At 41.0% G+C, this 27,975-nt stretch overlaps 1 protein-coding gene across 2 annotated transcripts; it reads left to right on the forward strand.

Annotated features, from left to right (window-relative positions):
* The first annotated feature begins 1,285 nt into the window (after positions 1–1,285).
* On the forward strand, positions 1,286–27,820 carry TBCEL (tubulin folding cofactor E like). 2 transcript variants are annotated; one of them, XM_029572273.1, is made up of 8 exons: positions 1,286–1,742; positions 11,053–11,194; positions 13,368–13,507; positions 13,740–13,921; positions 14,328–14,584; positions 15,378–15,504; positions 16,222–16,338; positions 23,824–27,820. In XM_029572273.1, exons 2-8 carry the CDS (start codon positions 11,062–11,064, stop codon positions 24,140–24,142), a joined length of 1,275 nt encoding a protein of 424 aa, XP_029428133.1. In that variant the 5' UTR covers positions 1,286–1,742; positions 11,053–11,061; the 3' UTR covers positions 24,143–27,820. The 2 variants fall into 2 exon arrangements, with proteins under 2 accessions (XP_029428133.1, XP_029428134.1); XM_029572274.1 differs by lacking the exon at positions 23,824–27,820 and adding an exon at positions 19,404–20,555.
* The last annotated feature ends 155 nt before the right edge of the window (positions 27,821–27,975 follow it).

The raw sequence follows: 27,975 nt of genomic DNA on the forward strand, positions 1-27,975 counted from the left end.
CGCAGCAGCACCGTGGTGAAGTGCGCTGGGCGATATGAGTCAGCTCTAAATATCCCTAAAGCAGCGGACCACAAAACGTGCGCGTCGGACCTCTGACTCCGGCTAAGCAAAAAACTGGGAAGTAATCCTCTGTGTTTTACAAAAATTAGAAAAATATAAAAACATTTTAAAAAGTTTAAAATTATTTTGAATGAGCAGTGGACTATTGGACCAATGATTAAAAATTATCCACATAGGTGCAAAAACACAAGTATTAACTTGCAGCACCGTGGATGTTATGAAGGTCCCTAATCTATAAATGTGATATCTATGCACGAATATTACAGTTTAAACATTGATAACATTTAAATACAAAGATTGTGATATGTTTTTCCCGAAGGTAATTTAAGACTCCCATTACTGTACTACCAAATTTATTAGCTTCCCTAATTTCTCTTAGCATTTCATCGTCCATCTGATCATTTTGGCAAGATGGACGGTAGTATACCTTTCTCACCATACTCTTCCCCAACACACATGGGATTTCTACCCATAAGATTCTACTGTGCATTTGGTCTCCTTCAAGATCTTTATCCTATTGGTCTCTGCCATCCCAAACATAAAGTGCCACCCCCACCAATCTGGACCTCCCTATCACTGTGATATAATTTGTACCCTGGTATAGCATTGGTTATCCTCCTATCCTCTGAAATGCCAATTATGTTTACTTCTTCATTCAATGCTATACACTACCTCCTCCATCTTAATTCTTAGATTTCTGGCATTGGCATACATATATTTCAAAGTATGTTTTTGGTTTATATTAACAACCTGCTTATCAGTTGACAGGGATAATTTGGAATCTTTTAATGCAAGTGGTTCTTTACTTAACAGGCACGTGGACTACTTTTGCTTTTATTGGCTATGCACTTCTCTGCAATAGACTGGACTGTGCAGCAACTAGACTGCTCTTGCTTTTTCTCTATCTCCTGAGTCCCAGCTACTGACAGAAAAGCTTCAGTGGGCAGCCTAATACCATGAGAGGCTTCAGCTGGCAGCCTAGTAGACAAAGAGAAAAGCAAAACTAAAAGAGGAGACACCGAACAGCTCTCCTACTCCACCTACTGGTCACTGCCCGCCCTGGGCAATGTGCAGCTACAGAGCAAGTGTATACAATTCCCCTTCCCCATCACTTGTCACCACCACCTGTCCCCAATCCCCATCAAACACATGCCTTACGTCATAGATGACACATCACTGCCTAGCCTAGTAACCGCCTCGTTTACCCGCCGTCGACAAACCACAACAAAGATTTAGGCCACTGGACAGGGCAAGCCTTCCTCCCTTTACCGCCTCCCCCTCCCAAGGTCAGCAAGTATCCAGCCCCAACACGATATGAATAATTTTCAGTTCTGACGTACCTCCAAGCCGTAATGCCGTCTCCGTGTCGACCAGACCGCTGACCCAATCGTGCGGACGGTGGGCGGCCCTTACCGCCTCACATCACTGCCTCTGGAGGAAGAGCCGTTATGTGACATCAGCCTGTCCGTGACGTGCTGCGTGCGACTGCGTCCCCACGTTGGAGTTCGCCGGGCACCGGCGCGACGTACCAGAGGAGAGATAGCGGTGAAGCCATTTCTATAGCAGTTACTGCTGGCGCCGTCTGTCCCGCGCCTGCAGTGGCCGTTGCCCTTGGGGTTGTTTGGAGGAGGAAGAGGCGGCGGTAGCCGCGGTGAGGGAGTGCGGCGTTGGAATGCAACGAGGTACTGGCTGAGGGTGGCAAAGAGGGGACACCTTTTTTGGAGGGGGTGGCATTTGCCATCTCTTATACACTAATCCTCTTCCCCCCCCCCCCCCCCCCAACAAAGCCCCTACATAGGGGAAGAAGTTAATCTGCTTGTCATTGCCTCACAGTGTGTGAGGATATATAGGATTGCTTCACTGTTCACATCTGTGGTTGTTGCCTTTTCATATAGCTCTTCTGTCTTTCTTTACCTCCTTGCACCGGACAGCACTATATGCATTAATGTCCTTGAGAGAGAATGGCCTTTTGGTTAGAATAATGAGCTGACTCCAGGTTAAGCATCTGTCACTGACACTTGTTACCTTGGGCAAGTCAGATGCTTCCTTAGATAAAGCTGGGTTTCCTTGTGTTTTTGTGATTTGTTTATTGTTCAAGGTATCATAGAAAAAGCCTATATGATAAACTTGGCCAAAACAGCGGCCTGAATTACATATTTATGACTATCTTTTAAATTTCTTGCTCTTCCCTTGGCAACTTTAATTATTTGGGGTAGATTTTCCACTCTGCGCGTGTACGCACACATGGACGTGCTGACTTTCTACCATTATTTGTTATTTATTTATCGAGTTTTTTATATACCGTTGTTCGGTTTCGCCATCACAACGGTTTACAAAGTTACGATGTTTAACAGTGTTTCAAAAACGGTTCATATGGTTGTTAACATAGAGGATATCATTTATGAACTAGGTTTGTAGATTAATCAAAAACATATTAATCAAAAACATGCGCGTGCATTGTAGAAAATCCATAGGCCACACGCACCAGGTTTTTATAATCTGCGCATGTATGTGCAGGTGGCTTGCGCAAGGTGGGGGGACTTTTGCAATTTCTGTGCGGTGATGCATTCCAGCCTTCCCCAGTTCCCTCCCAGTCCAATTAAGGAGTGGACTGGAAGGGAACTTCCCTAGCCCCTCTACCTAACCTCCCTTCTCCCTCTCCTCTCCTCTCCTCCCCATGCCCTAAACCCTACCTTTTTTTTCTCTTTTTTTTTTTTTTCTTTGTTTCACAACTTACTTCAGCAGCTGGGTCTTCGGGACAGCAATCAATGGAGCTGTCCCGGCCTGCTCCCCACCCAGAACATGGACCCCCGCCCCTTCGAAAAGGCCTGGCCATGCGCGAAAAACGCTGGGATTTATGCGCACGGGCTGCTTAAAATCTACCCTTTAATGATTTAATTTATATAGTGAATGGTTAGTCTAGATTATTTAAAATTACTAGCTGACACCAGACAAATATTTGCTGGGCAGTGAGTGTTTTCATACCAACATGCCTAGACCTCTACTTTTCTTCCCCTACTAACCCCAGTACTTTGTCCCCCAGGACAATTTATCTATTTGCTCCAGCCACTGGCCTACATGGGCCATTGTCTTGTGACCTCCTCAACCTGCGCAGGCCAATTACACTCTAACTTTGCCTGAGCCTCCTGGATGTCACTTGCACAAACAGGTCACCTGACTTGGTCATTCACACTGACTGCCAGCACTAGCCTCTGATAGATGCCATCAGTTTTTCTATGTTTGTGCAAACTGTAGTATTATATATATACACACACACTCACACAGTCTTTTCTTTTATTATAATGTATATTTACACAGTAACATAGTAATGATGGCAGAAAAAGACCAAAATGGCCCATCTAGTCTGCCCAGCAAGCTTCCCAAGGCAGTCACTGCTGCTCCTTGTAGGTTACCCCCATGTTTCTCTTAAGGGTAGTAACTGCTGCTCTGTGCCGGTTAAGCTTTATTTATTCCCATCCTCTAGCCTTTTAGGGATCCACAGTGTTTATCTAATGCCCCTTTGAAATCCTTCACAGTTTTAGTTTTCACCACTTCCTCCAGAAGGGCATTCCAGGCATTCACCACCCTCTCTGTGAAGAAATATTTCCTGACATTGGTTCTAAGTCTTCCTCCCTGGAGTTTTAAATTGTTTCCAGTGGGAAAGGTTTGTTGACTTTGATACGTTATTTGTGATTGGTTTTGATTGTTTTATTGACAAATTTGAAATGATGTTTGATGCTGTTACCATTTTGGGCAAATTGGAAGAGCAGACTATAAATAAAGTGTGCATGAATAAATATGCATGAAATAGATTTGCATATTATATGAAAAGGATGGTAAAAACTGAAACCTGTTTAGATGAGACAGCTGTTCAGGTAACTCGTAAACATTTCTGGAGTGAATGAAAGCGTAACATGCTCTGACAGTGGATTCCACTATTAGTTAGCTGGGTAGAAAAGGCTGAGAGTCTAGACTGAGCTCAGGGTGCATTGGGTATCAGGGGACTAGAGAACAGAAGAGCAATAGACTTGGATTCTGGATCTTCAGGCTTCACAAGTGTATAATCACTAGGCCAGAAGTTCTCAACCCAGTCCTTGGGACACCACTGTAGCCAGTCAGGTTTTCAGAATATCCAAAATGAATATGACATACATTTGGATATAGTGGAATGCAAATCTGTTTCATGCATATTGATTTAGGATATCCTGAAAATCTGACTGGCTACATACATCCAGATGACTGGGTTAAGAACCCCTGCACTAGGTCACACTATCTACTCCAGATATATAGATCAAGTTTATAAATATCCATTCAGGGACTAAAAGCAGAGAGAGACCATTAAAGAAGTTTGTCAAAAAAATAATAAAAACACAAAGAAAAATCTTTAATAAAAATGACTACAGCTGGAGAACTTTTATAAAACCGAATTCATGATCATGTTGCTCTAAATCCAATCACTGAAACTTTTAGCTGCTTTGTAATCAGACTGACCTATAATGTTGTAATTTGTTATCTTGAAGTGTTAGGGGCTGTTAAGTCTGTTACATTTCTTAGTGATTGGTGCCTAACCTCTGCCTCCACCTTAGGCAGTAGTAGGAGTAAATAGAACAAAACTTCCTGTTCTACAGGAAATTCTACCTCTTGATCTTAAGGAAGGTACGGTAAGTTCATTCTTTTACTTTAATAATACTTCACTGCTTTTAGAAGTAGTTTTACCAAAGTTGTTCATCTTCTTGCAAGAACATTTTCTAAGTAACACTGTTACATTAGGGTTGTAATTTTATTCTGATCTCAAAACAGAACTCTCAGAAATTAGGCAATATTTTTTGTCTATGAAGAAAGGTAAAAACTAAAAGATGAGTTTAGATCTTCAGTTTTCATTTATTTTCCAGGCCATTTATCAGTGTTTATTACAACAAATACAAAATCAGGAGGAATCTGAGGGGGAAAAAGACTCCATTCTTCTGGGTATATAAAATGTTGGATTTTTGTGCTCATTTCATTCATTATTCATTTTCAGCACTTGTAAAACCTCATAATACCAACAATAGGGTTGTGACTGGATGTAAGCACTAAATAAAATATTATTAAAATTCAAATTGCACATTATAAATCAAGATTCCTTATTGTAGTAAACACTGATAAATTCCCAGGAAAAATAAAATAAAACTGAAAACAAAAGTCCCTAGGTTTGGGACATTGTGCAGTCACTAAGTACAGTGACAAAGTAGCATAATAAATGATGGCAGCTTTCAATTCCTCATCCAGTCTGTAAGATGTATATGCAGTGTTTTTAGTTGCACTGTTTCTTTTGAAAATAGTGAATTCTCTAAAATTGTTGGATAAAGAAAAATAATTAAAAATAATTTTTTAATTCTTTAGGGAATCCCTTCCCTAAAGAAATACAGTGTAACTGGATACTTGGACCTGGTTCCAAGCTCTTTACCATCACAACAAAGCCATGGCTGCAGAGCATAACAAATAACACAAATGGGTGTCAGATTCATAAACTCTTTCAGGTGAACGCAATAAGACGCGTATTAAAATGGGCACTCGTATTGAGCACCCGTTTTCCTAATGCGCGCATAGCCACCTCTCTTGGCACCTGATGCAATATTAAAATGAGATGCTGTGTTAAAAAGGACCTGCTACAAAAAATTGTGTGTTCCTAGCACTCAAATGGATTAGGCGCCCAGGAGATGTGACTGGGATTTTACTAAAAAAAAACAACCCACTGACAGGAGGAAATGTTTCAGGAACTACGGGACAGCCCCACAGTCCCCCCCCCGCTCTCCCAATAACCAAACACTAGCTGCCTTTTCTTCAGGCACAAGAAAACCAGCCCAGCTCAAATCCACCTCACATATGGTGAAAGGGAGGGAGGGAAAGGGAAAAACAGCTCTGGAGAAAGCACTTGATGATCAGAGGAAGGGAGAGGTGGTGCAGAGCAGGGCTGCTGCTGCTATGTTTGTGAAGTGAGCCCCACACGTGGCCAGAGCCAGCAGCAGCCTCCAGCACCCAGGAACTGCCAGAGGCAGCTGTTGCTCAGCTGTTGCCATGAGCCCTTGACTCCCGGAATGACTTAATGCCAGCTGTAGGGCCAGAGTTAAGTTTTCCACGTTAAGTGTGCTTTGGGCGCTGGGGGGATTTTCTGCATCAGGGGGTAATAGCTAATAGCCTCATCTACATGTAATTAATACGTGGTGAGTGCTGTTGGCTAAGCAGTTGTTTGGGCGTGCGTTTTGGACATACTAATTCCCTCACTGCCATCAGGTGCTAGTCTAGTGTATCCAAAATGCGCATAAACCTGTATGCTAGGCTGGGTGTACTTTAGTGCATCGGCCCCTGTATTCTTGCTGTCTCTCTGCTGTTTATTTCCCCTTACTGTTATCTATCCCTTTCTAAACCTATTTCAGGTGTTGGGGTACTTGTATATGTGATTAAGTCCCTTATTTTTTAAAATTTTACAGTCAACTAAAAATGTTTTATATTATATTGAGGTCTAGGAAAGACATAATACAAATTAGATATCCCACCTTTCATGACACTTCAAAGTGGATTACAATCAGCTACTGTAGATATTTCCCTGCCCCTGGCAGCTATCAAACAGGAAGACCTAGAAGGAGTAATATCAGATGACCTGAAGGTTGCAAGACAGTGTAATAAAGCAACAGGGAAAGCTGACAATATGCTTGGGTACACAGGATAACAGCAACGGGAAAAGGGGGGGGGTATTGCCCTTGTATAGGTCACTATTGAAAGATCACCTTGGATACTGTTGTTACATTGTGGTGGCCATGCCCTGGTAAGAACATTTGAGATCATGGAAGCATTTCAGAGAAGGGCTGCTAAACTGCTACATGGCTTCAGTAAAGGACAAGGTAGTGGTTTCCATGGAAAAATCTTAAGGAGTCATCATGATATGAACTTAAAGGGAGAAAGACTCTTAGGAAATGCTTTGTATTCATTGCAAATATCTTGAAAACCTAGTTGGCTGGGAATCCCCAGGATGGCTAGATTATGCCAATCTGGTTTTGAGATTTGCCAATTCAAATTCCTCAGTGTCAAATTGTCCTGACATCAGATGTCTCAACCTTGAGCTGGGGAGCTCACATTTAAGGGGTTCACACCCAGAGCAACTGGGTACCTCATCAACCCACTGGTTCTTTAGTCATCAGAAGGAATGGTGCTCCAGCAGCATAGATGCCTTGATTCTGCCTTGGCCACAAGACAGGATTCTTTGTCTTCCTGCCTAGGCACCTCATAAACAGGACCATGAAAAGAATGAGAATCAATTATCCACGGTGATGCTTTTAGCTCAGGATTGATCAAGACCTTGGTATGTGGAGCTGGCAAGACTTCTAGCTGGGCCCCCTCTTCAGCTACTCGATAGATGTGATTTATTATTTCAGGGTCCAATTCCGATGGAGGGACCTATCTCCATTTTGTCTTAAGGCCTGGCCCTTGCGAGGGCTCACTTGCACAGGAAAGGATACCCCACCCTTTAGTTATAGCAACAATTCTAAGGGCATGTAAGAACTCAGTCTACTTGGTATATGTTTGGGTATGCGCCTCTTTGTGAGGAGCACTGTTCCCTCTAAGCTGTGTGCATGCACACAGGCCATAAACCCTCTGCACACAGCAAAACATAGTGTGCACAATATATCCCAATATTTGCATTATATTGGCTTGTAGCGCACAAATATGAACTCTACTAACAAAAAGATGTACATGAAAATTTTTGCACATGTAGTCTTTCAAAAATTAGAACATTGGTGAGGAGCTGTCAGTTTCATCCTATAAGGCAGATGCGGCCAGCCTGGCCTTCTTTTAGAGGGACCTAGGTAAGGGGCTGTCACTCTAAAAAAAAAAAAAAAAAAAAAAAAAGCAGGTTTCAGCCATTTGCTCCTACAAAGATTGGGTCAAAGGACCTTAATTTGGTCCTAAATGCATTGGGAAGTTCATCCTTGGAGCCTGGGACCAGGCTTTACTTAAAGCCATTTCTTTCTGGTGGTCATCTGCTCCGCCAGACGTATTTTGGAATTATAGTCCTTATCTTGCAGAGACCCCTACCTGATGTTTTCCACTAAAGTGGTTACCTTTCAGCCAGTTCCATCCTTTTTTCCCAAAAGTGGTGTTGCCCTTTAATTTCAGTTAGTCTTCGTCTATCTCACTGCCAGCCTTTTTTGGGGAAGCAAATGTCATAGTAAAGAGAGCAAACTCCATCTTTTAGATGTCCGACACATATTTCTCTGATATCTGAATGCGACAAACCCCTTTTTGAAAATGGACAGGGTATTCATACTCTTTGATGGCCCCCATAGAGGCAAAGCAGCTTCCAAGGCTACTCTGGCCAGATGGATAAAGAAGGCAATAGCATTGGCATTCTTACTGAAAGGTTAACAGGTGCCAGAGATGCTCTGTGCTCATTCAGCAAGGAGCCAGGTGTCATGGGCAGAATCCTTTGCAGTGACTCCTGAGGATATATGTAAGCACTATTTGGTCATACTTGCATTCCTTTGTTAAACATTACAAACTGGATATAGGAGCCAAGGCAAATGCTGCATTCGGGGCACGTTTTCTCAGATCGACTGTTCTCAGAGCAGCCCAGTCTTCCTCCCGTCTGGACAAGGTCTAAACTTGGGAAATGTCCAATTGTCTGGATTGGTCTAGAGAATAAGTAAACCTGTTCATTTCCTTCCTGTTCAGCTAGACCAGGCCAGGAACTTTCCGGAAACACAGCAGCTGCACGGAATGTTTTTTTCTCTTTTTCGCTCCTTCTCCTTGCCTAGCCTTTGGAAGGCAGCTGTACCCACATTGTCTGTCTGTTTTGTTTTCTCCTCCTTTCCCTATGCCTAGGAGATACTGGTAGAAGTTCAAGCAAAGGTAAATGTATTTTTGGTTTAGGGGCTTGCTCCATTGCTTTGATAGGTTAATGGCAAGGGCCCAGACTGCATCACCCTTTATCCAGCGATGATGTCCTGGAGAAAAAGGTGTGTTCTCTCTCTCCATCACCTGGGGGGAGGGGACCAGAGTAAAATCCTCTTGTCTGGACTGGTCTAGCAGGACTCAAGGAAAGGAAATTTAACAGGTATGACTCAATTTCTTCAGTGAACAAAAAAGATTGAGGGCTCATGCAGTGGCTGCGCAGGAATGTCTGTGCATGCCCAGAAGAAACATTTGGGGTTTTTTTCCTGCGTCGGATGGTGTCTCTTGCTTGTTGACAAAAAAAATTAAAACAGAATACATTAATATTATATTTGAAATATCTTATTCTCTATCAGCCACAAGGCAAATAATTCTATCATATTTTACCTTTAAAAATCAATTTGACTGCCCCTTTGTAGCCAAACTTCCTACAGGGAAACAGCCTTATTGATCATTGTGTATGTGTCTGTCTTCCTCCTTTCTTTTTTTGACCCAGCAATTTCCTCCTACTCCTTTGTACTTCCACTTTAATCAAAACCAGGGCTTGGATCTGGCACCAGGAGCTGTGATTCGCAACTACCTGAAGGTTTTTCCTCCTACTTGATATCACCTCTCAATTTACATTTACTTCATTCGTTGCAATAACAGTTCTGGGCCAGCAGCCATGCATCAGGGCTCCTTTTCGAATCGTGCAATCATAGTCTCTGAATCCAACCAGTAGGTATCGCTCTTAGGCAATGACCATAACTCCCTTTTCCCAGGAGCTGTGAACATTGCCTCTGCCATATCTGCAGCCCTGGCTAACCCAGGCAGTAGAAGACTCAACACAGGGATTGAACAGTGGTCCTTCTATGTGGCAGTGCATAGCACTTATCAGCTGAGCCGCTGGGACAGCTCTTTGCAGCCATCTTAATAATTTTTTAACTCTTTATCCAATTTTAATCAAATTTGTGACAGATAATAGAATGCCCAGTGACCTCCCTCCCCCCCCCCCCGCCTCATTTTGTTCATGTGATCTCCCCCATCCCCTCCCACTTAGAATCCCTTCTCCATTTTATGTCCTATAGGAAAACAACCTAGTTCTAGTTCACTTGAAATCTCAAGGATGTCAGAACACATTTGGTTTATTTATATCAATCTCCGCTAAAGATGAGACCAAATTAATTCTATGTATCCCAAAAATTGCAATAATCTCACCTTGTTTTTTGTTCTTATGAACTGACAACGTAATTGCAAATTTAAAAAATAATTTAAAGCGGGATGAGGTAAGTTTCATATACTTAGACGCATGCCTCCACGGCATTTAATAGCATGAAGTTGGCGTTCATATGAAATTCTCTTGTTTGGAGATTTAAGCGAAATCTCCCCTTATTGATTAGGTTCATAAGGTGATAGTGCCTATGACAAGCCTTTAGAGAAAAAACTTTTTTTCAAAAAATTGGGTAAACCTAGAGACAAGGTGGAGATTATATTTTTTAACAAAAATGAGTTAAATAAAATATTGAAAAAATCTTATTCAAAAAAAACACAAAATAAAGTGAGTGGGAGGGAGGTAAGTTAATGATTATATTGGAAAGTAAGAGGCAAGGCCGTGGAGGCATGCGTCTAAGTATATGAAACTTACCTCATCCCGCTTTAAATTATTTTTTTAATTTGCAATTACGTTGTCAGTTCATAAGAACAAAAAACAAGGTGAGATTATTGCAATTTTTGGGATACATAGAACACATTTGGTGTCATCAAGCATTTTAAAAACTAGGGATGTGCATCCATTGGGCCATTCATTTCTTTTGTTCCATGGGTATGCGCATACCTTGTGGATGTATGGCACGCGTATAAGAATGGATGGTATGCACACATATTAAACTATGCGTGTGCCATATGTCCGCAAGCTATGCGCAAAAAAGTGCCCTGCCATTGGTTAGTAGCCATGACCATATGCAAATTTCTGCACTAAAGAAGGAAACTTAGGCATCGTAAAATGTTCACACATCGCCTTGTTGTAGTTTTAAAGGATGTTTTCTTATCTTGATCATACCAAACATAATGAATTCTCTCTTACAGGAGAGGAAAATGGAGCCATCCAGCGGAAGAAGCTTTATGCAGGTTCTGTGTGAGAAATACAGTCCTGAGAACTTCCCATATCGTCGGGGACCCGGAGTTGGGGTTCATGTCCCAGCAGGACCTCAGGGTTCACCCATGAAAGGTAGGTTCTGGAGACAGATTCTTGCAACTTTCCTGTCAGCATTTAGATTTTGACTTTGACCTGGCAATTTTCTCCTCCTCCTTTTATACTTCCAGCGCAGTCAGAACCAAGACTGGGACCTGGTGCCATGAGCCTTCCTTCATGACTACCCAGGGATATTTCCCTTACTTTATATTGCTGCCTGCCAAACATAATCTGGTCCTTGCAGTGACAGTCCTGAGCCTAGGTCTATGCACCAGAACTCTTTCTGGGTGCTACAATCATCAGCTCTGAAACCAGCCACTAGGTGTCACCCTTAAGTAATATCTATGATTCACCACCCCCTCCCTCCCTGGTGGGGAGGGCTATGAATGCTGCCTCTGCAGATTAGACGACCCAGTTCGGGATCAAACATATAATAGCTTCTTAATTCAAAATGCCATAGTGTTTTGCACATGATGTGAAAAGTGAGGTATCTATAAGAACTTTGGGCCTGGATTGCACTGCAGGAATGTGAAACTTTGGCAGTCAAGGCTCCTGCATGCCCAAAAATGGCAGGTGGGTACTAAATGAGACTGAAGAAATTGATCTTGCACTATTGTCAGTTGTATGTAACTTGGGAGTCCAGTTGGATTGTGAATTAGTTATGAAAGATCATGTGCATAAGGCTGGTGAAAATCGGGTACTTCAAATTGCATATGTTGTATTGATTTAAAGCCATATTTGGGGGTTTGATGATTTTCAGTTAGCTATGCAAATGATGGTACTAAATAATAATATTGACTATTGTAACTCACTTTTTCTAGGGTTACCAAAAAACATGATTAAATCAGTACAGTGGTTACAAAATTCCACGGCCAGAGTACTGTGTGGAGTGGGGAGGTATGAACATACTATGCCTGTACTTAAGGACCTTCATTGGTTGCCAGTATTTTTTAGAAACAGTTTTAAAGTGTTAATAATACATAATGTACTCTATAAACTGGAAAATGGATGGTTGAGATCCAGATTACAGTGGGATGTGAATAAAGGCCTTTGTCACCGCCTCAGTGAAGGAAGCTAGCTTGAACATGGTACGTGAACGAACAATTTCAGTGGCAGGACCAGTACTCTGGAATTCAATGCCGGAGGAGTTACAGCTAATGAGAGAGCATAAACTATTTGGGGAAATGCTAAAAACCTGGCTTTTTAAAGAGGCTTATAATGTTATCTAAAGGTAAATAGGGTTGAAGAGTTAAGCAGCAAGAGGGGTTAGAGGGGAAGGTCAAGAGTTGCTTATTCATGTTGTATGTTTTATACTATTTTATATTGGTATTGTATTTTATGTATGTAAAATTTGTAAACCCTCTAGATTGATGATAGGTGGTATAGAAAAAAAGAGAAAATAAATAAAATAAATGAACAGATGATGCGTAGTTAGGGAAATTAAATCCTTTTTTCTTATTAACTACTAGAGTCTCTGCTCCTGCTTTTGGAATGAGAGTTCCCTGGAAATTAAGCTAGAGCCTGTTTCTCATTTTTAGAAAGATAAAAACCTGGCCATACACTGCATTGTTTAATTGACGACTAATATTAATATAGCTGGATACACTTATTTTGCTGTTGACGTTTTACACCTGTTTAAAAGACATGAATTTAATTGTAATGTATTAATTAATTTAGCATATATGTTTGTATGGTGTATAATTGTTTTTTATAATCTAGAATTTGGCATGGGATACGATGTATTTGTGCAGAGCATCAAATTTAAGTAATAAAATAATTTTCAAAGACCAGCACTAAAACTCATAAATGTGAAATATTGTACTTGCTCTTATATTCAGATCTCCATGCCCAGTACCTATAGCAGTTACATACAGCTGACCCCGTTTAGGCTAGAGATCTGTTTATTCGTGATTCATCATAAAGAAGCATAAGGTTGAAAAGTCATACATGAGAAGTCAAAACAAATTCAATTTCTTTGTCCCACAGACTGAAAGATTCCTGCGCATACCCCGCAGCACTTTGCCGTCATGTGATTTTTTGCATGAAGGTTGTGGCATTTCACCGCCATGTACCAGTTATTGTATCACATGCTATGCTTCCCATGTTCTTTTCTTATGGGCTGACCTCATGTCTTATGCTAGCACATTGACAGGTGTAATGCTTTTCATGTGTACAAATGTTTTTCTTAAGACCATTTCTTCCCTTTTAGACCGCCTGAATCTGCCCAGCATATTGGTGTTGAACAGTTGTGGAATAAGATGCGCTGGGGATGAAAATGAAATTGCTGCCTTTTGTGCCCATGTTTCAGAACTCGATCTTTCTGATAATAAACTTGAAGACTGGCAAGAAGTAAGTTAATCCCGTAGTGTCTGAATGTTGTACTTCCTGAAAAGTCTCTGTACTTTTTAATGCAGCAACAAAAAATTTTAATGACAATTACAAATAACTAAAGCCAAAATAATCATTATCTGCTGTACAACTTGAACTGAGATGAGAGAGAGAGAGAGAGGATGTCCAATGAATGTGTGTCGTTGTCATGGAATCGCTGCATTGTCTCTTCTCTTTTGTCTGCTGCCCTTAGGTCAGTAAAATTGTATCCAACGTTCCACAGCTGGAGTTTTTAAACCTGAGCTCCAATCCTCTGCACATGTCTGTTTTAGAACAAACATATGCGGTCTCCTTTTCTCGAGTGCGTAAACTGGTCCTCAACAACAGCAAAGCATCTTGGGAAACAGTCCATACTTTGCTGCAGGAATTACCAGTGTAAGTAAGATGTTCTATTCAGAGAAGGGCCTAAGTGTGTGTGGGGGGGGGTGGGGGGGGATATATGTAGATGGGTTTCTGGGAAGAAAGAGGTCTGTCAGAGTGACTCCTAGGGGCAAGGGGCTGTATAGAGTGGAGATTCTAGGAGACATAGGTGCATGGATAGACTTCTAGATGGCAGTAGGGTATAGAGAGGAGCTACTGGAGGTTTTAATGCAGGGGTGTGTGTCTATTACACACAGAGATTCATGCTGAAAGGGGCTGTTAAGAAAGCATAGTTTGTAGGAGGAGGTCAGTAATGGAGATGCTTTAGTCTGCTTGTAGAAGATGCCAGTGTAGGGCATGCTGTATGGGTGAAGAGATGATGAAACTGCAGAAGTGAGAGCTACTTTCTATACTATTGTAGGCTGGAGGAGCTCTTCCTGTGCCTTAACGACTACGAGACCGTCTCATGTTCTCCTGTTTGCTCTCAGTCTCTCAAACTGCTACATATAACTGACAATAACCTGCATGACTGGACTGAGGTTCGCAAGTTAGGAATAATGTTTCCCTATCTGGACACCCTGATTCTGGCCAACAATAACGTAATGGCAATTGAAGACTCCGATGACTCTCTAACAAGACTTTTTCCAAACCTGCGATCAATCAGTTTGCATAATTCAGGTGACGTGCAAGAGGAGACACAGCCCCCTGCTTATCCTCTACTTCTTATTTTGTTTTACAGTGTATACAGCTGGAATCAATGTTTAGTATTCATCTGTGATTATAGTGCTATTTTGACTTAGGGCCACATTTATTAAGAGTTTTCTCCAACTTTGTTCTTTTTCATTGCTTATTTGACCTTTACCAAATTTTATCTCCTTTGCTCACAAGATGATTGCATTTGTTTTTAATTGCTGTTTTCACCTCATTCTGGTAAGATTGCACCTTTGCAATTATATTCAAACAGTTTAGCAGCACAGAAAAAACCCACAAATACACAGTGATCAAAATAAGCTATAATTTAATCTTTTTGTTTTCACAAATTACAATCCACCATTCTGAAGTATGTCAGGCTATTAATTGCAAGAAATACATCCTCTAAAGAGTTCTTGGACTGTACCAAAAATATAGTCATTGTTTGTTTTCCAGATTTCTTACATGTTTTGCATGTACTTTGACATACAGAGCAGGGTACATTTTTGTACGGTGTTCTAAATCAGAATAGGCTTTATATTGCTTTCTTTGACCCAAAAAGAACATTATAATAAACTTCCACTAAAGAAGCAACAACTCCTGTAACCAAGCACATGCTGAAATCCAAGGACATGGCAGATGCTTATTCTACCTTATGTAATGTAAGATACTAAGCTCAGATGCCATCCATGAAATGAGAGGTAGCCAGAAGTACCCATTTTTCTTATTGCCAGCTATGTATTATTTCTTTCTTTTCTAAACTATGCATTTTTTAAAGCAGGTCTGAATTGCTGGGAGGACATTGACAAACTTAATTCTTTCCCCAAGCTTGAAGAAGTGAGATTATTAGGCATCCCTCTCCTGCAGCCTTACAGCACTGAAGAGCGCAGGAAGCTGGTAATAGCCAGGTCTGGTCTTTCAGTTTGCTCTGTCTTTTTAATACAAGAATAGTAAAAAAAAAAAAAAAAAAAAGCCGAAGGAGAGCAATGGAGGCCATTGCAGAGGGAGCTACTGCTGCCATGGGAGGGAACTCTCAGCATGGAACAGCTACCGCTGTTGGAGTGGGGGGAACGGCTAGCTGACATGAGAGACAATTGTCCCTACCAGCATGGGATGGAGGGAGCTGCTGCCCCTGTCACAATTGGAAGTTGCCAATGCTGCAGATGGTATTGGAGGGTAGTGATATCCTTTCTTCCTTCTGCCTCTAAGTCATGATGTGTTTCTGGACTGCTGATGAGATCGGGAATGGCTTGAGGTGTCTGTCCTCTCATCAATGGAATTGCTCCAAGAAGGTAAAAGGTGGATGTATAATTTCTTGTACACTGTATTCAGAATACAGATTGAAGAAGTGGGATCAGTGTGGACGTAGAACAAGCACCTTATTCCTTGAGATTAAGAGTCCTATTTGCCAAAATTCACTGATGCTTGTTAATGTATATTTAAGAAAATCTGGACCTATTTACTAGCAACACTTGACAATTTGTGTTAATACATGTTTGTGCATATTGGTAAATGGGCCTCTAAATTATTGCAGCTCACAACGCATTGCTTTAGGAGAAATGATCAGTATGTTATGTGGCGGTGCTGTACTGGTTTGGTTTGTTCTTTTTTTTGTGTATTTGTAGGTTGCCATCTGTTTCCAAGCTGAATGGAAGTGTTGTCACTGATGGTGAGAGGGAGGATTCTGAGAGATTCTTCATTCGTTACCATATGAATCTCCCACAGGAAGAGTTGCCTTTCAGGTGAGAATCTGGGAGACTGACATCACAGAGAAATTTTACGAGAGAATAACTGAGGTGAGAGAGATGAAACATGCAGTCAGAAGTAGGCACAGTACCTTGTGTCATTAAACTAGTAAAACCGCACGTGGGAGGTACAAGTACATAAACTTAGCAAACACCATCATTTTACAACTTCTTTTTTTTTCATGCTGTGTAATTTGGGGAGAGGTATCCCCCACTGCCTTCTGTTTGTCTTTTTTATGGAGATGCTTCAGCTTGGGCAAATCAAACTTTAGTCAGATTGCACAATCTCCTTCCCTTCAAGACCATATAGAGCTAATATATCTTACTTTACAGTCATAACTTGAGAAATAGCTTTTTTGGGGTTTGTTTTTTTTTAATTAAAGCCACTTTACATTCAGATTTGAGCTGTGCAGGCATGGAGTCTCTACCAGCAAGTGATCTCTTTGGAGAACCAATAAGGAGGGGAAATACCTGTAATGATACAGACTCCCAGTTCAAAGAAATATAGAACATGACAATCATATAAAGATGATACGGCCAATCTGGTCTTCCCACGCACATCTCTTGCTCAGCCTTATAGTCTTTTTCCTCTCCCTGTGAGATCCTCTGTGCTTCTCATACTGTCCTTGTCCACTGTCCTTAGATTACTCTTGAGTCTACCGTCCTCATTCTAGCGCTGACTTTTTTGCTCCCTGAATTCCACATAAAATGAGACGTGGACACCTAAGAACATATATCCTCAAGCTGTAAAGCTCCATGCACAGTTTGCCCATTTTCCTTGAAGACCATACCTTTTTGAGCTCTATTGTCTGTGTAGCATCTAAAAGAGATGTAGGAAAGGCTTACAAAGATTTTCCAGCACAGACTTTGCTGTTTCGGCTCATTTTACAGGGGCTGTGCAGTGGTGGAACTCTGTGCATGATGGAGCTGCTGCTTCAGAAGCAGACTAAGGAGATGCAGAACAGGTTCTTAAACCCTGTTTAGGAGCTTTTCTTCACATATATTAATGAATTCAGAGATGCTAGTTTGATTATTGGCCCTGGAACTGTTTGTAAAATATGGCGTGTATGTTTTCTTATCTAAGTGCTAATGGTTTCTAAATAGCACTGATTGTATCTGCTTGCTATGGTGAGAACAGGGCAGAAAACTGTTTTTGGACACCCCATCCCAATGAAGGCTTGATTTGTCTGAGACACTGGGGAAATCTTAGTGGGCTGTGGAGGTCATCTCATCCCGCAGACAAACAGAGAGGCTGCTGTTGTGAGGGAACATTCCTACATTTTACGTGATTCCCTTGGGTTGTACATGCTGCCAGGGCTCCATCATGTCCTGCCGGGGCCAGCAACACAGCACTGATCACATTAATCTTCTGCATAAGGTAGAAACAAAAGGCTAATTGTGTTCTCCTGAGTGCTGAGAGCCCCTGAAATGCTACCTCTGCTCAGCAGCTTTCACTCTTTGTCGTTTCAGTCAGCTGCTTCTCCTATTTTCCCAGCCTAGCACTGGAGATGTTGCTCCCTTTCTGTTTAGAAGACCTAGGGCAAGGTTTATGATTTAAATCACAAAGAAATCTCGCAGAATTACGAGTAATTGTAGGAGTAATGAACTTTTATTTGTGCCAGATTTAACTAATGGAGCTAGTTTGTGTTTTCATCCTCCTGCTTTGAGGTTTATTTTTATAACATACATTTTCAAAAGGCCTCAGCAGAAGCCTTTTAGTTTTCAATAACTCTTCCTTTACATTTTTTGATTTAGCACTATCCCTGAGATTCCCTGCTCATGGGCTCTATGACATCACCCTATTTCTGGGATTCCCTGCTGCTTGCAGGCTCTGTGCCAGATTTTAAAGCTTGTGCAGGCATCAGCAGATGTGCTAAAATAGCCATGGTAAATATTAAAATGAATAGCAAAATATGCACTTAGATATGTTAATACTGTCCACAGATTCCCCAAAATAATTTATTGTTCAACAAATCCATGTTTATTTGAGGCTTCAAAAGGTAAAACAGTAACATTGAAGTCAGACTCTCTGATGTGTTTTGCCAGAGGGACTCTGTCGGGAGGGGAGACAATGTCGGTCGGACAAGCACCTTTAAATCCTTTAATGAGTTCAACAAAAGTATGAGAGAAGCCAGAAATACTAAAAAGAAACAGCTATGGGGGGGGGGGGGGTTGCAGTGCATATTATACTTAATGCATCATTTTCTCTGAGTTTATTTTATCACAGTTATTACTTTGGCTTTTGGAAATAAAAGTACTGAATTTTTTTCATCATGATTACGACTTACAGATGACTTAGAGCCAGATTTAAGTTCCAGGCAAAAGCAGGGCAAAAAAGTACAAAAAGCAGTGTGCCTGCAGTTTTGAAATAGTGCATCTTTTGCTTAAAGTTCAGTTCCTGCAACCTCAAGAAAGGAATTACGTTCCAGAGAAACAACTGAGCAAGCAAGCAACTTCTCCAAAGTGCACTGGCTGACTTTTTTTACTCAGAAATGCTACTTTTAAGACTTGGGCTACTTCTCCAGGAAGCTTGCAGACTTTGCTTATACTTTTTTAAATGGAATTTCTTACTGTACAGAAGTCCATAGAAAATGAAATATTTGTCAAAAAGATGCGTGATCTCAGAATTTTGCCAGCAGACCAACTTGCAGGCATGTGGCTTCTTTTTTGCTATTGCTAGAAAAATAAGCCTGATACTTAGCCTATACAACTTTTGAAATACTGCAAATTTTGCTTAAGATGTATATTTGGAATAAGGAAAACATTTGCACAAAAAATGTCACCTACAAAAAGATTTAGAAAACAATTCTGTTGAACTTTGAAGGAAACATGAAGCTTTATAGTGCAAGGCTCCTTCCACAGTATCCAGTAATGAAACTAGTTGGGTTTTCATCCTTCTGCTTTAAAGGCTTATTTTTATAACATGTGTTTTTAACAGGCCTTGGCTGCAGCATTTTAGTTTTCAGCAACTCTTCCTTTGAATTTTTTGATGTTGCTCTATCCCTGAGATTCCCTGCTGCTCATGGGCTCTGACATCCTGTTTTTTTTTCTGGGATTCCCAGCTTCTTGCAGGTTCTGTGAAATACAGGAACACTATACTGAGATTTCCTGCTGCTCGCAGCCTCTGTGATGTCACATTAGTCTGGGATTCCTGCTGCTTGTGGGTTGTGCGACATCACACTGTCCCCAGGATTCCCTACTCCTTGTATGCTCTATGTCACTGATTCCAGGATTTCCTGTGCTCATGGCTTCTGCATAGTTTAATGACTAGACAACAGATTTACTCCTCCTAAAACTTATTTGATCAATGAGTTTAAGAATAATCAACCTGTTTTTTAACCTTTTTATTGAAGTTTTCAATTTAAAAAAGTGTTGGAAATTATTTTTTGTAAATTTATGAAAGGATAAAAAGTAATGAATTATAGCAGGTGAGATTGTGTTATATTAGGAAGCATTTGACTGTACTGGAACAGATTAAGTGCAAGTCGGCCAAAAATTTGATTGCAATGATATAAGTATAGTAGATTCTGTCTGGAGATAGAGGGATATCCCTTTTTATCCTACCTTTCTGTGATTTTAAAAGTGCAAAGTTCATCATAAAGATATAGGATTTTCTTTAAATTTGGCCAATACAGATATACTTGCTCAGTAAGGGAAAGACTGAGGTAGGAAGAGTCTGTTGGTGATTGGGAGAAGGAGTGAGACATACACAGAGATGGTGTCTGATAGAAAAACACAACATAAAGATTTTTAAAAGACCAGAACAAGACAGAGTGCAGAAAAAGGCAAACTAAAAAACTGGGTCAGAAGTGCGAGATGATGCAGAACAGAAATGTGTGATTCCATGCCTGTGTGACGTCGTGTCCTTGTCAGGATTCCAAGGTTAAGCATCTGCACTACCAGCTGCTGGAGCAACATAAAAGAAATATACCCTTACGTATATTTTATTTATGCAGCTTTGCTTTTCTCAGAAAATCTTCCTGATTAAAACAGCAAACTCATAAAGAACTCAAAATAAACAAATACAGCTTCCATAAACGAACTGTCAGTTCTGAAAACCTTTAGACATCTTTGACTTCCTGGCCAGATTGGCATTACCTGCATATCTGGTCATGCCAACAACTTATGTGACTTGCACTGGAGTTAGAAATAAGGATTTCTAGTTTATCTTCACTTGAGAGGTAATTTTAAATGGAGTTAAATGTAACATACTATCGTAGCAATTTTAAAAAGCTATTTACATGCATAAAGTGCACTTACACGTGAATATCCTATGAACAATTCAATGGCATATATTGTAGCAATTTTCAAAAACCAAATTGTAAGCATTTACAGTAAGTGCTTTTTAAAATCAGGCTCTTATTTTCACTTTCTGCTAACACATCATGATTAAGCAAGTGAAGCTAAGAGCTTTGTGTGTATAGACTGACCTAGTAGTAGTAGTATACACCTGGCCTGCCTCTGGTGAATGTGTCAGGTTCTGCTTATTTTTTTTTTACTGTAAAGGGTTGGTTCATTGTATTTGCCACATTTGTTTGAGGTCCTTTTCCCTCCCATGGTGTGAAAATCCTGAACTCTGACCCTGTTGGAACTTTGTTGCTTGCTGGGCCATTCCTACAGCATGAGCTGTTTGTGCCCCCTTTCTCCCAGCGGAACTCCAATCTCCTGTGTCGGTTCACGTCTTGTAACAGTGTGCCCACAATAAGGACCATGTTCAAAGCTTATTCGCCCAAGTAAAATGGCATGGCTGAGAATTGCCCTCTGCCCAGCTAAAAGTACGCACGGGCATTCACTGTGTCTGTATTCTTAGCGTCTTTTAAAGCGGTATTCTTGAGAGTATTTTTAGGTTGGGGAGAGTAAAGCAGCATGTGCACATGTACTTTGCAGATGTACTTGCATTATTTTGCTTCCCAACTGGGTCACCCACACAAGTAGGAGATACATAGAATGCGGCCACTTTTAGCGCAACTACCCATTTTCAAAGGAAAACAGCAGAGGTCATTTCCCTTTGAAAATTACCTGCAATGAACATGGGCTATAAGTGCCCATGCGTTTGACAAACAATCGGGCCGTTTGGCCGTGCGTTTTCGACGCGCTAGCTCTACCCCTTATTCAGTAAGGGGAAATAGTGCGTCCAACCCCCCCCCCCCCCCTCCCGAACCTAATAGCGCCCGCAACATGCAAATGCATGTTGATGGCCCTATTAGTTATTCCCGCGCGATTCACTAAGTAAAATGTGCAGCCAGGCCGCACAGTTTACTTTCAGAAATTAGCGCCTACCCAAAAGTAGGCGTTAATTTCTGCCGGCGTCGGGGAAGTGCACAGAAAAGCAGTAAAAACTGCTTTTCTGTGCACCCTCCGACTTAATATCATGGCGATATTAAGTGTGAGGTCCTAAAAGTTTAAAATAAATTTAAAATCGGCCTGCGGCTTGAAAACCAGATGCTCAATTTTGACAGCGTCCAGTTTCTGAAACCGTGGCTGTCAGCGGGTTTGAGAACCGACGCCGTCAAAATTGAGCGTCGGCTGTCAAACTCACTGACAGCCGCCGCTTCCATCTAAAAAGAGGCGCTAGGGACGCACTAGTGTCCCTAGCGCCTCTTTTTACCGCAGGCCCTAATTGGCATGTTTGTCCCCCCTGAATCGCGTGCACAGGAGAGTGGCCTGTGCGCGCCCCGGGAGAGCAGGCGCACTCCCACGACCTTTATTAGCCTGAATGTAGGCTATTCAAGATTGTCCCCTATGTGTCAAAGCACTACTTTCCTCAGTGAGCAAGATGCTGAACTCCAATCTCCTGTGTCTGTTCACAAATCTAATATTCTTTGACTGGTAGTGATCCTATCCAGCAATGTAGATGGCAAGGCCAGATATAAATTTCAGGAAAGGGGGGAGGGAGATAGAAACTAGAGATGTGAATCATGTGCCAGATCGTCTTAACGATCAGGTTCGGCTGGGGGGGGGAAATCTGATCGATAAGATATGTGAATTGGAATCGTTTCCGATTCCAATTCACATCGCTAATTTTTTTTTTTTTTTAGGGAGGCCTGCGCTGCTAAAACCCCCCCCCGCCCCCCCCCCCCCAAAAACATTTTAAAATTACCTGGTGGTCCAGGGGGGCCTCGGGGAGCAATTTCCCGTTCCCAGGCATCAGCTGCACTAAAATAAAATGGCGCCAATGCCCCTTTGCCCTTACCATGTGACAGGGTATCCGTGCCATTGGCCGGCCCCCGTCACATGGTAGGAGCACTGGATGGCCGGTGCCATCTTTAAAGATGGCGCCGGCCATCTTGAGCATCTGGTTTTCAAGCCGCAGGCCGATTTTTAAATTTATTTATGATGGCGCTGGCCATCTTTACTCATCAGCCCCTATTATACTATACTCTATAATAGGGACTGATGAGTAAAGATGGCCGGCGCCATCTTTAAAGATGGCGCTGGCTATCCAGTGCTCCTACCATGTGACAGGGGCCGGCCAATGGCACGGATACCCTGTTACATGGTAAGGGCAAAGGGGCATCGGCGCCATTTTATTTTAGCGCAGCTGATGCCTGGGAACGGGAAATCGCTCCCCGAGGCCCCCCTGGACCACCAGGTAATTTTAAAAGGTTTTGGGGGGGGTCGGGAAGGTGGGGGAGGGTAAGGAATTGGTTTTAAAAGGTCGGGTGGGGTTTAGGGGTTGTTTTGGTGTGCCGGTTTTCCCGCCCTCCCCCAAATAATTCCCGTGCCCTATTTAACGATTTAGGACGATTTATGACTATAAATCGGGGGCATTCGTATTGTATCGTGCACTCTGACGATTTAGGACGATTCACATCCCTAATAGAAACCATGCATTCAACCTAGAAGGCAATTTGCTTGCACAATTTTAACAGCACATTTTCTTGCCCAAGGAAATAATTTCTTGTAGTTTCTGGATAGGAAAATAAATCCTCAGAAAAAGTTTGTGCAAACTGTGTATAAAAATTGCTGTGCAATTTTTGCCGTATTCTTATTTTTAAAAATGGTTGTACAGTGCTGTTCTTGTTACATGCATTTTTCTGTAAACTTTATCCCATCCTGAAATTAAATTCTTGGATATTTCAGAAATGTGCAGACAAACTGAATCATGAGGAATTTTGTGGGTTTTTTGTTTTAAGTTAGAGCCTTTAAATATGGCTGTGAAGTGGTTGAATATCAGTGACATGATGGTTTACACACACATAGCTGAGCGTGGAGGAGTAGCCTAGTGATTAGAATAGTGGGCTGCAAGTCAGGATTCAAATCCCAAAGACACATCTTATGACCTTGGACAAGTCATTTTGCCCTCCATTGCCTCAGGTACAAGCTTAGATTGTAAACCCTCTGGGGATAGGGAAATACCTACAGTACATGCATGTAGTCCACTTTGAAGTGTCACAAAAGGCAGAATATAAATACAATTATTATTGTTAATGTAGGATCCTTGAGAGCGATCACTTGAGCTATTGCTATTTTATTTCATAGATATCATGAGCTAGTAACAAAATATGGGAAGCTGGCGCCTTTGGCTGAGGTGGACCTTCGACCTCAGAGCAGTGCAAAGGTTGAAGTGCACTTTGAAGAAAAAGTTGAAAAAATGAGGATTCGCCTGGACCAGACTGTGGCAGAATTTAAGAAACAGTTAAAAACTGTTGTACAATTATCCACAAACAACATGCGAGTTTACTACCTGGACCATGAGGCTCCCTTTGGTCCTGAGGAGATGAAATTCAATGCACGAGCACTTCATTCCTACAACATTCGGGATGGAGATCAGTTTTATGTGGAACCCAAAATGAAATGAACTTGTCAGACTTGCACAGACAGACTTTTTACAGATTTTTGATTCTATTATGGTTGGTTGATTTTTATATAAGGTATCTTTTAAATTGAGGTAACAAAGTGGAAGAGACTTTTTTTCTTGGGGTTCTAACAGCTCAGGTTATACCCATAAAAATTGTATGAACCATTTCTGCTCACAGTTTACAATGGGTGTTACAGGCCAGATATCAGGTGTTCAAGGGAAAACTGGGCCAGAGCATCTCCAGCCTCCTCTTTGTCTGTCTTTCTCTTTTCTTCTCTATCCTCTTTCTCTCAAGTTTAGAGAATGCATTTCACTTAAACTGCTGGGATAGTTTCTGGAACAGAGGCAAGTGAAAGGATTTAAGTAGTACAAAAGCTGGCTAAGGACTGGTAAGATGCACTGGGTATTAATTAGTTTGTGCCTTTATTTGAACGAGGATTTGAGGCCACCAAAGTACTGTGTATTGGTGATACACACACCCTGTTGACAGCATACTGACCTGACCTGAAGGCCAGACTAGAACAGAAGGAAGTGCCTGTAGCGCTCATCTTGTGTCATCAGTGTCATTCTTCACTGTATTGTACAGCAAATATACTGATCACAACTTTTAAAAGGTTCTTAGGTCTGGCCACCTCTGAACATTTCAAGTTTATCACAGTTTAAAAAAAAAGTCCATGATAAAACTGATACTGCTGCAGACCATTGATGCTAGAGCTGTACCAGGAAATTCCCAGCCTTTTGCCTTGTAAACCTCCAGTATTTAAAGGTTGAGAGACCTTTAATTTCTACCAGTATCCAGTGAAGGCTGTTGAAAAGGTCATTGACATCATTTTATTTAGATAAGCAGTATATGAAATAAACACTAGACATTTTAATAGAAATTAACTGAAGGAAAGAACACCTTCAAAATATTTGTTCTTATAAATGCAAGCTGGAGACCCAAGCCACTTCATTATTTTAGGCCAAGAACATTTTAAACAGAACTTTTTAAAAAAAAATCAGAAAGCTAGCAGCCAGTGAGGAGCTGTATTCAATTTTTTTTTTTTATAGCTCTATAAGAGCTTTTTTCAAAGCCATTTCCATGCATATTAACTACATTGTGTTGGTCTGAAAATTGCCTTTCCTGGACATTGCTAAGTGTAGATGCAGTGTTCCACAAGTTGTCCTGGAGGCCTGCTTAGGTCAGGGGTAGAAAAGAACAGACACAAGTTGCATTGCCATATCTATGCACGTTATTTTCCATTAAAGCACTGACACACAAAGATGCAAGTGTTCGGAGGTACGTTATATCTGGGACAGGTTCAAAGTGAAAGTACATGCATGCTTTCCTTTTGAGAATTACCTAGGGATAAAGTACCTGCAGAGATTTATACCTACTTTTTCTGCATATTTCTTTTCTCTGAAAAAAAAAATGCTTAGTTTTGAAAATATAAAACTATGCATATTGTTGCCTCCCTGAACTAACCCCCCCCACCTCTGATATTTATGCAGGTAAAGGTAAGCATGTTGTTCACACCCATGTGCACTTTTACAGCCATACAGGATGGGCAATTTTCAGATAATCTATTTACTTGAATAAATGGCTTTTGGAAATTGCCTTCCCCATTGTGAAATCAGATGGAGTCTTGCGTGCCTGTCCTATTTAGGAGGTCCATACTGGGCGCAAGCCAGGGAGCAGGAAAGTTATCCAGGTAAAGATAGCAGATCATACCCAGTTATGCGTTCTGCTGAGTATACCCATCTAAAGTCAGCTACCCAGATCAAGTTAGCCAGATAACTTTAGAACATCCCTCTGGCATGACCATACTTACCCAGATAGCACTGAATATCAGCTCTAGCTAGCTTAATTTAAGCCCATTCTCCAGAATGCCCCATCATCGCCTTTTTTGTTTTTCTTTATCCAGGTAAGTTTTACCTGGGTAATGCTTACTCTGCTAAAACGTATCCATTGTGAGGGGCAGGAACTTGAGTTTGTCTGGCAGTGTCCTGAGGTTAGCCAAACAAAACCGCTTAATATTGACCTCTAGATTGCCAAAATGACCACACAGCATGACCTTTAATCACTGCGCATCCTTCCACTATGTAGAGCACAGCCGGAACGATCATTAACCTCATCAGTCCTCATAGTATTTCGAGCACATGGACCTTTTATCTGCCAGTATGCATAACAGATAATCCAACCTTGACCTTTGCCACTGTCCTCTATTACATTACTCATAAATGTGGTGCTATATATATAAAATATCATTCAGAATTTAATGGGAGTTTTCCTTAATAAAATGTTAATACTTCAAGTTACAGAAAACTACATTCAATATGTTTAAAGTTTGCTATTGACTCTCCGAGACAAGCCATATGGCAAAATCAGCTGCAGCTAGCAAGGTACCATTTTCTTGTTGACAAGCAATCTTAAAAGGATCCTTTCGAGCATTGGTTTCTAAGGATATGGATATCAAAGTCTTTAGCAGCGCTTTCTGAATGCTGTAATAAGAATTCCAGGAACCTAAGCCAAGAGCATTTCTGCAACTTCACAATTTGCACCCTCTTTTTTTTTTTTTAAGATGATTCCCCTAATTCCTGCCTAATTCAGTATCTACTCAAAGTAGAAAATAGTTTATTATTCTTATAAAGTAAAATTTAATACAGTAACAAAATTATTTAACTCATCTGAGCATCAAAGAGTTGATGAGGAAATTATTTATTTGCTTTATAATCCACTTTTTTTGCAACTTTGCATCTGCCAAGTCTGCAGGATCTTCTGATTTCAGTTTTTAAAGGGAAATTCCAAAATTGCCTTCTATGGGAGTAATTTTGAAAGCTGCTTACACACACAACACCCAGTTTTATATCCTTAAGTAACTCTTTGAAAATTGCTCCAGTGGGCATGTATGTAACTTGATTACTCAAATATTTTATATGTGTATATATATATTTGCAATGGATATTGCAGGAGGGGGGTAGGATTAGGACTTAAGCAAAGACTAGAAGCAAAATTGCTTACCTGTAACAGGTGTTCTCTATGGACAGCTAAACAAACAGTCACACAAACTGGGCGATGTCAACCAATGGCACAGTGTGGGTCTTTTCCCTAGCTCAGAAAGTTGTTTGTATATCTTCTGGGCATGTCTGAGATTTCCTATGCTAAAGTTGTCACACACTTTTCCTTCAGTCTATTTCCAAGCTTGTGTTGAATTTCCCAAGGAGGAGGGAAGGATTGTGTGGCTGTCTTTTTTTTATACTGTCCATGGCGAATACCTGTTATAGGTAGGCAACTTTGCTTTCTCCATGGACTAGCATAACAAAGCAGCCTCAAAAACTGCTCTTTACATCTTTTCGCAAACCATGCTGCTATGCGGGAAGTTGGTTCTTCATTTAAAACATTGAGTACACATCTAAATTTACTGTCTACTTGAGATTTTTATTCTAAACAATAGTGTTGGGTAAAAGTATGTATCATCAACCATGTTGCTGCTTTGCAAATGTCTTGTACGGATGATGTTTCAGTGAGCCAATGTGGCAACATCTCTTAGCTGATGGACTTTTATTGATTGCGGAATTTGACAATTTTTTATTTCATAACCATGAGAAATACATTGGGAAAGTTATCTAGATAACATTTTGTTTTGTTACTGCATTTCCTTTCTTACTTTTATCAAAAAATACAAATAGTTGTGTTGACTTTCTGTATGATTTAGTTCTTTCTAGATAGAACAAGAGTGCTCTCTTATAGTCTAGTTTGTGAAAAGCTTGTTCCTTTGGCATTGAATGTGGTCTTGGGAAAAAAAGCTGGTAATGTAATCATCTGGTTTAGATAGAATTAGGTTAGCACTTTA

Source organism: Rhinatrema bivittatum, chromosome 12 (genome assembly GCF_901001135.1).
Source record: "Rhinatrema bivittatum chromosome 12, aRhiBiv1.1, whole genome shotgun sequence".
Taxonomy (NCBI): Eukaryota; Metazoa; Chordata; class Amphibia; order Gymnophiona; family Rhinatrematidae; genus Rhinatrema; species Rhinatrema bivittatum.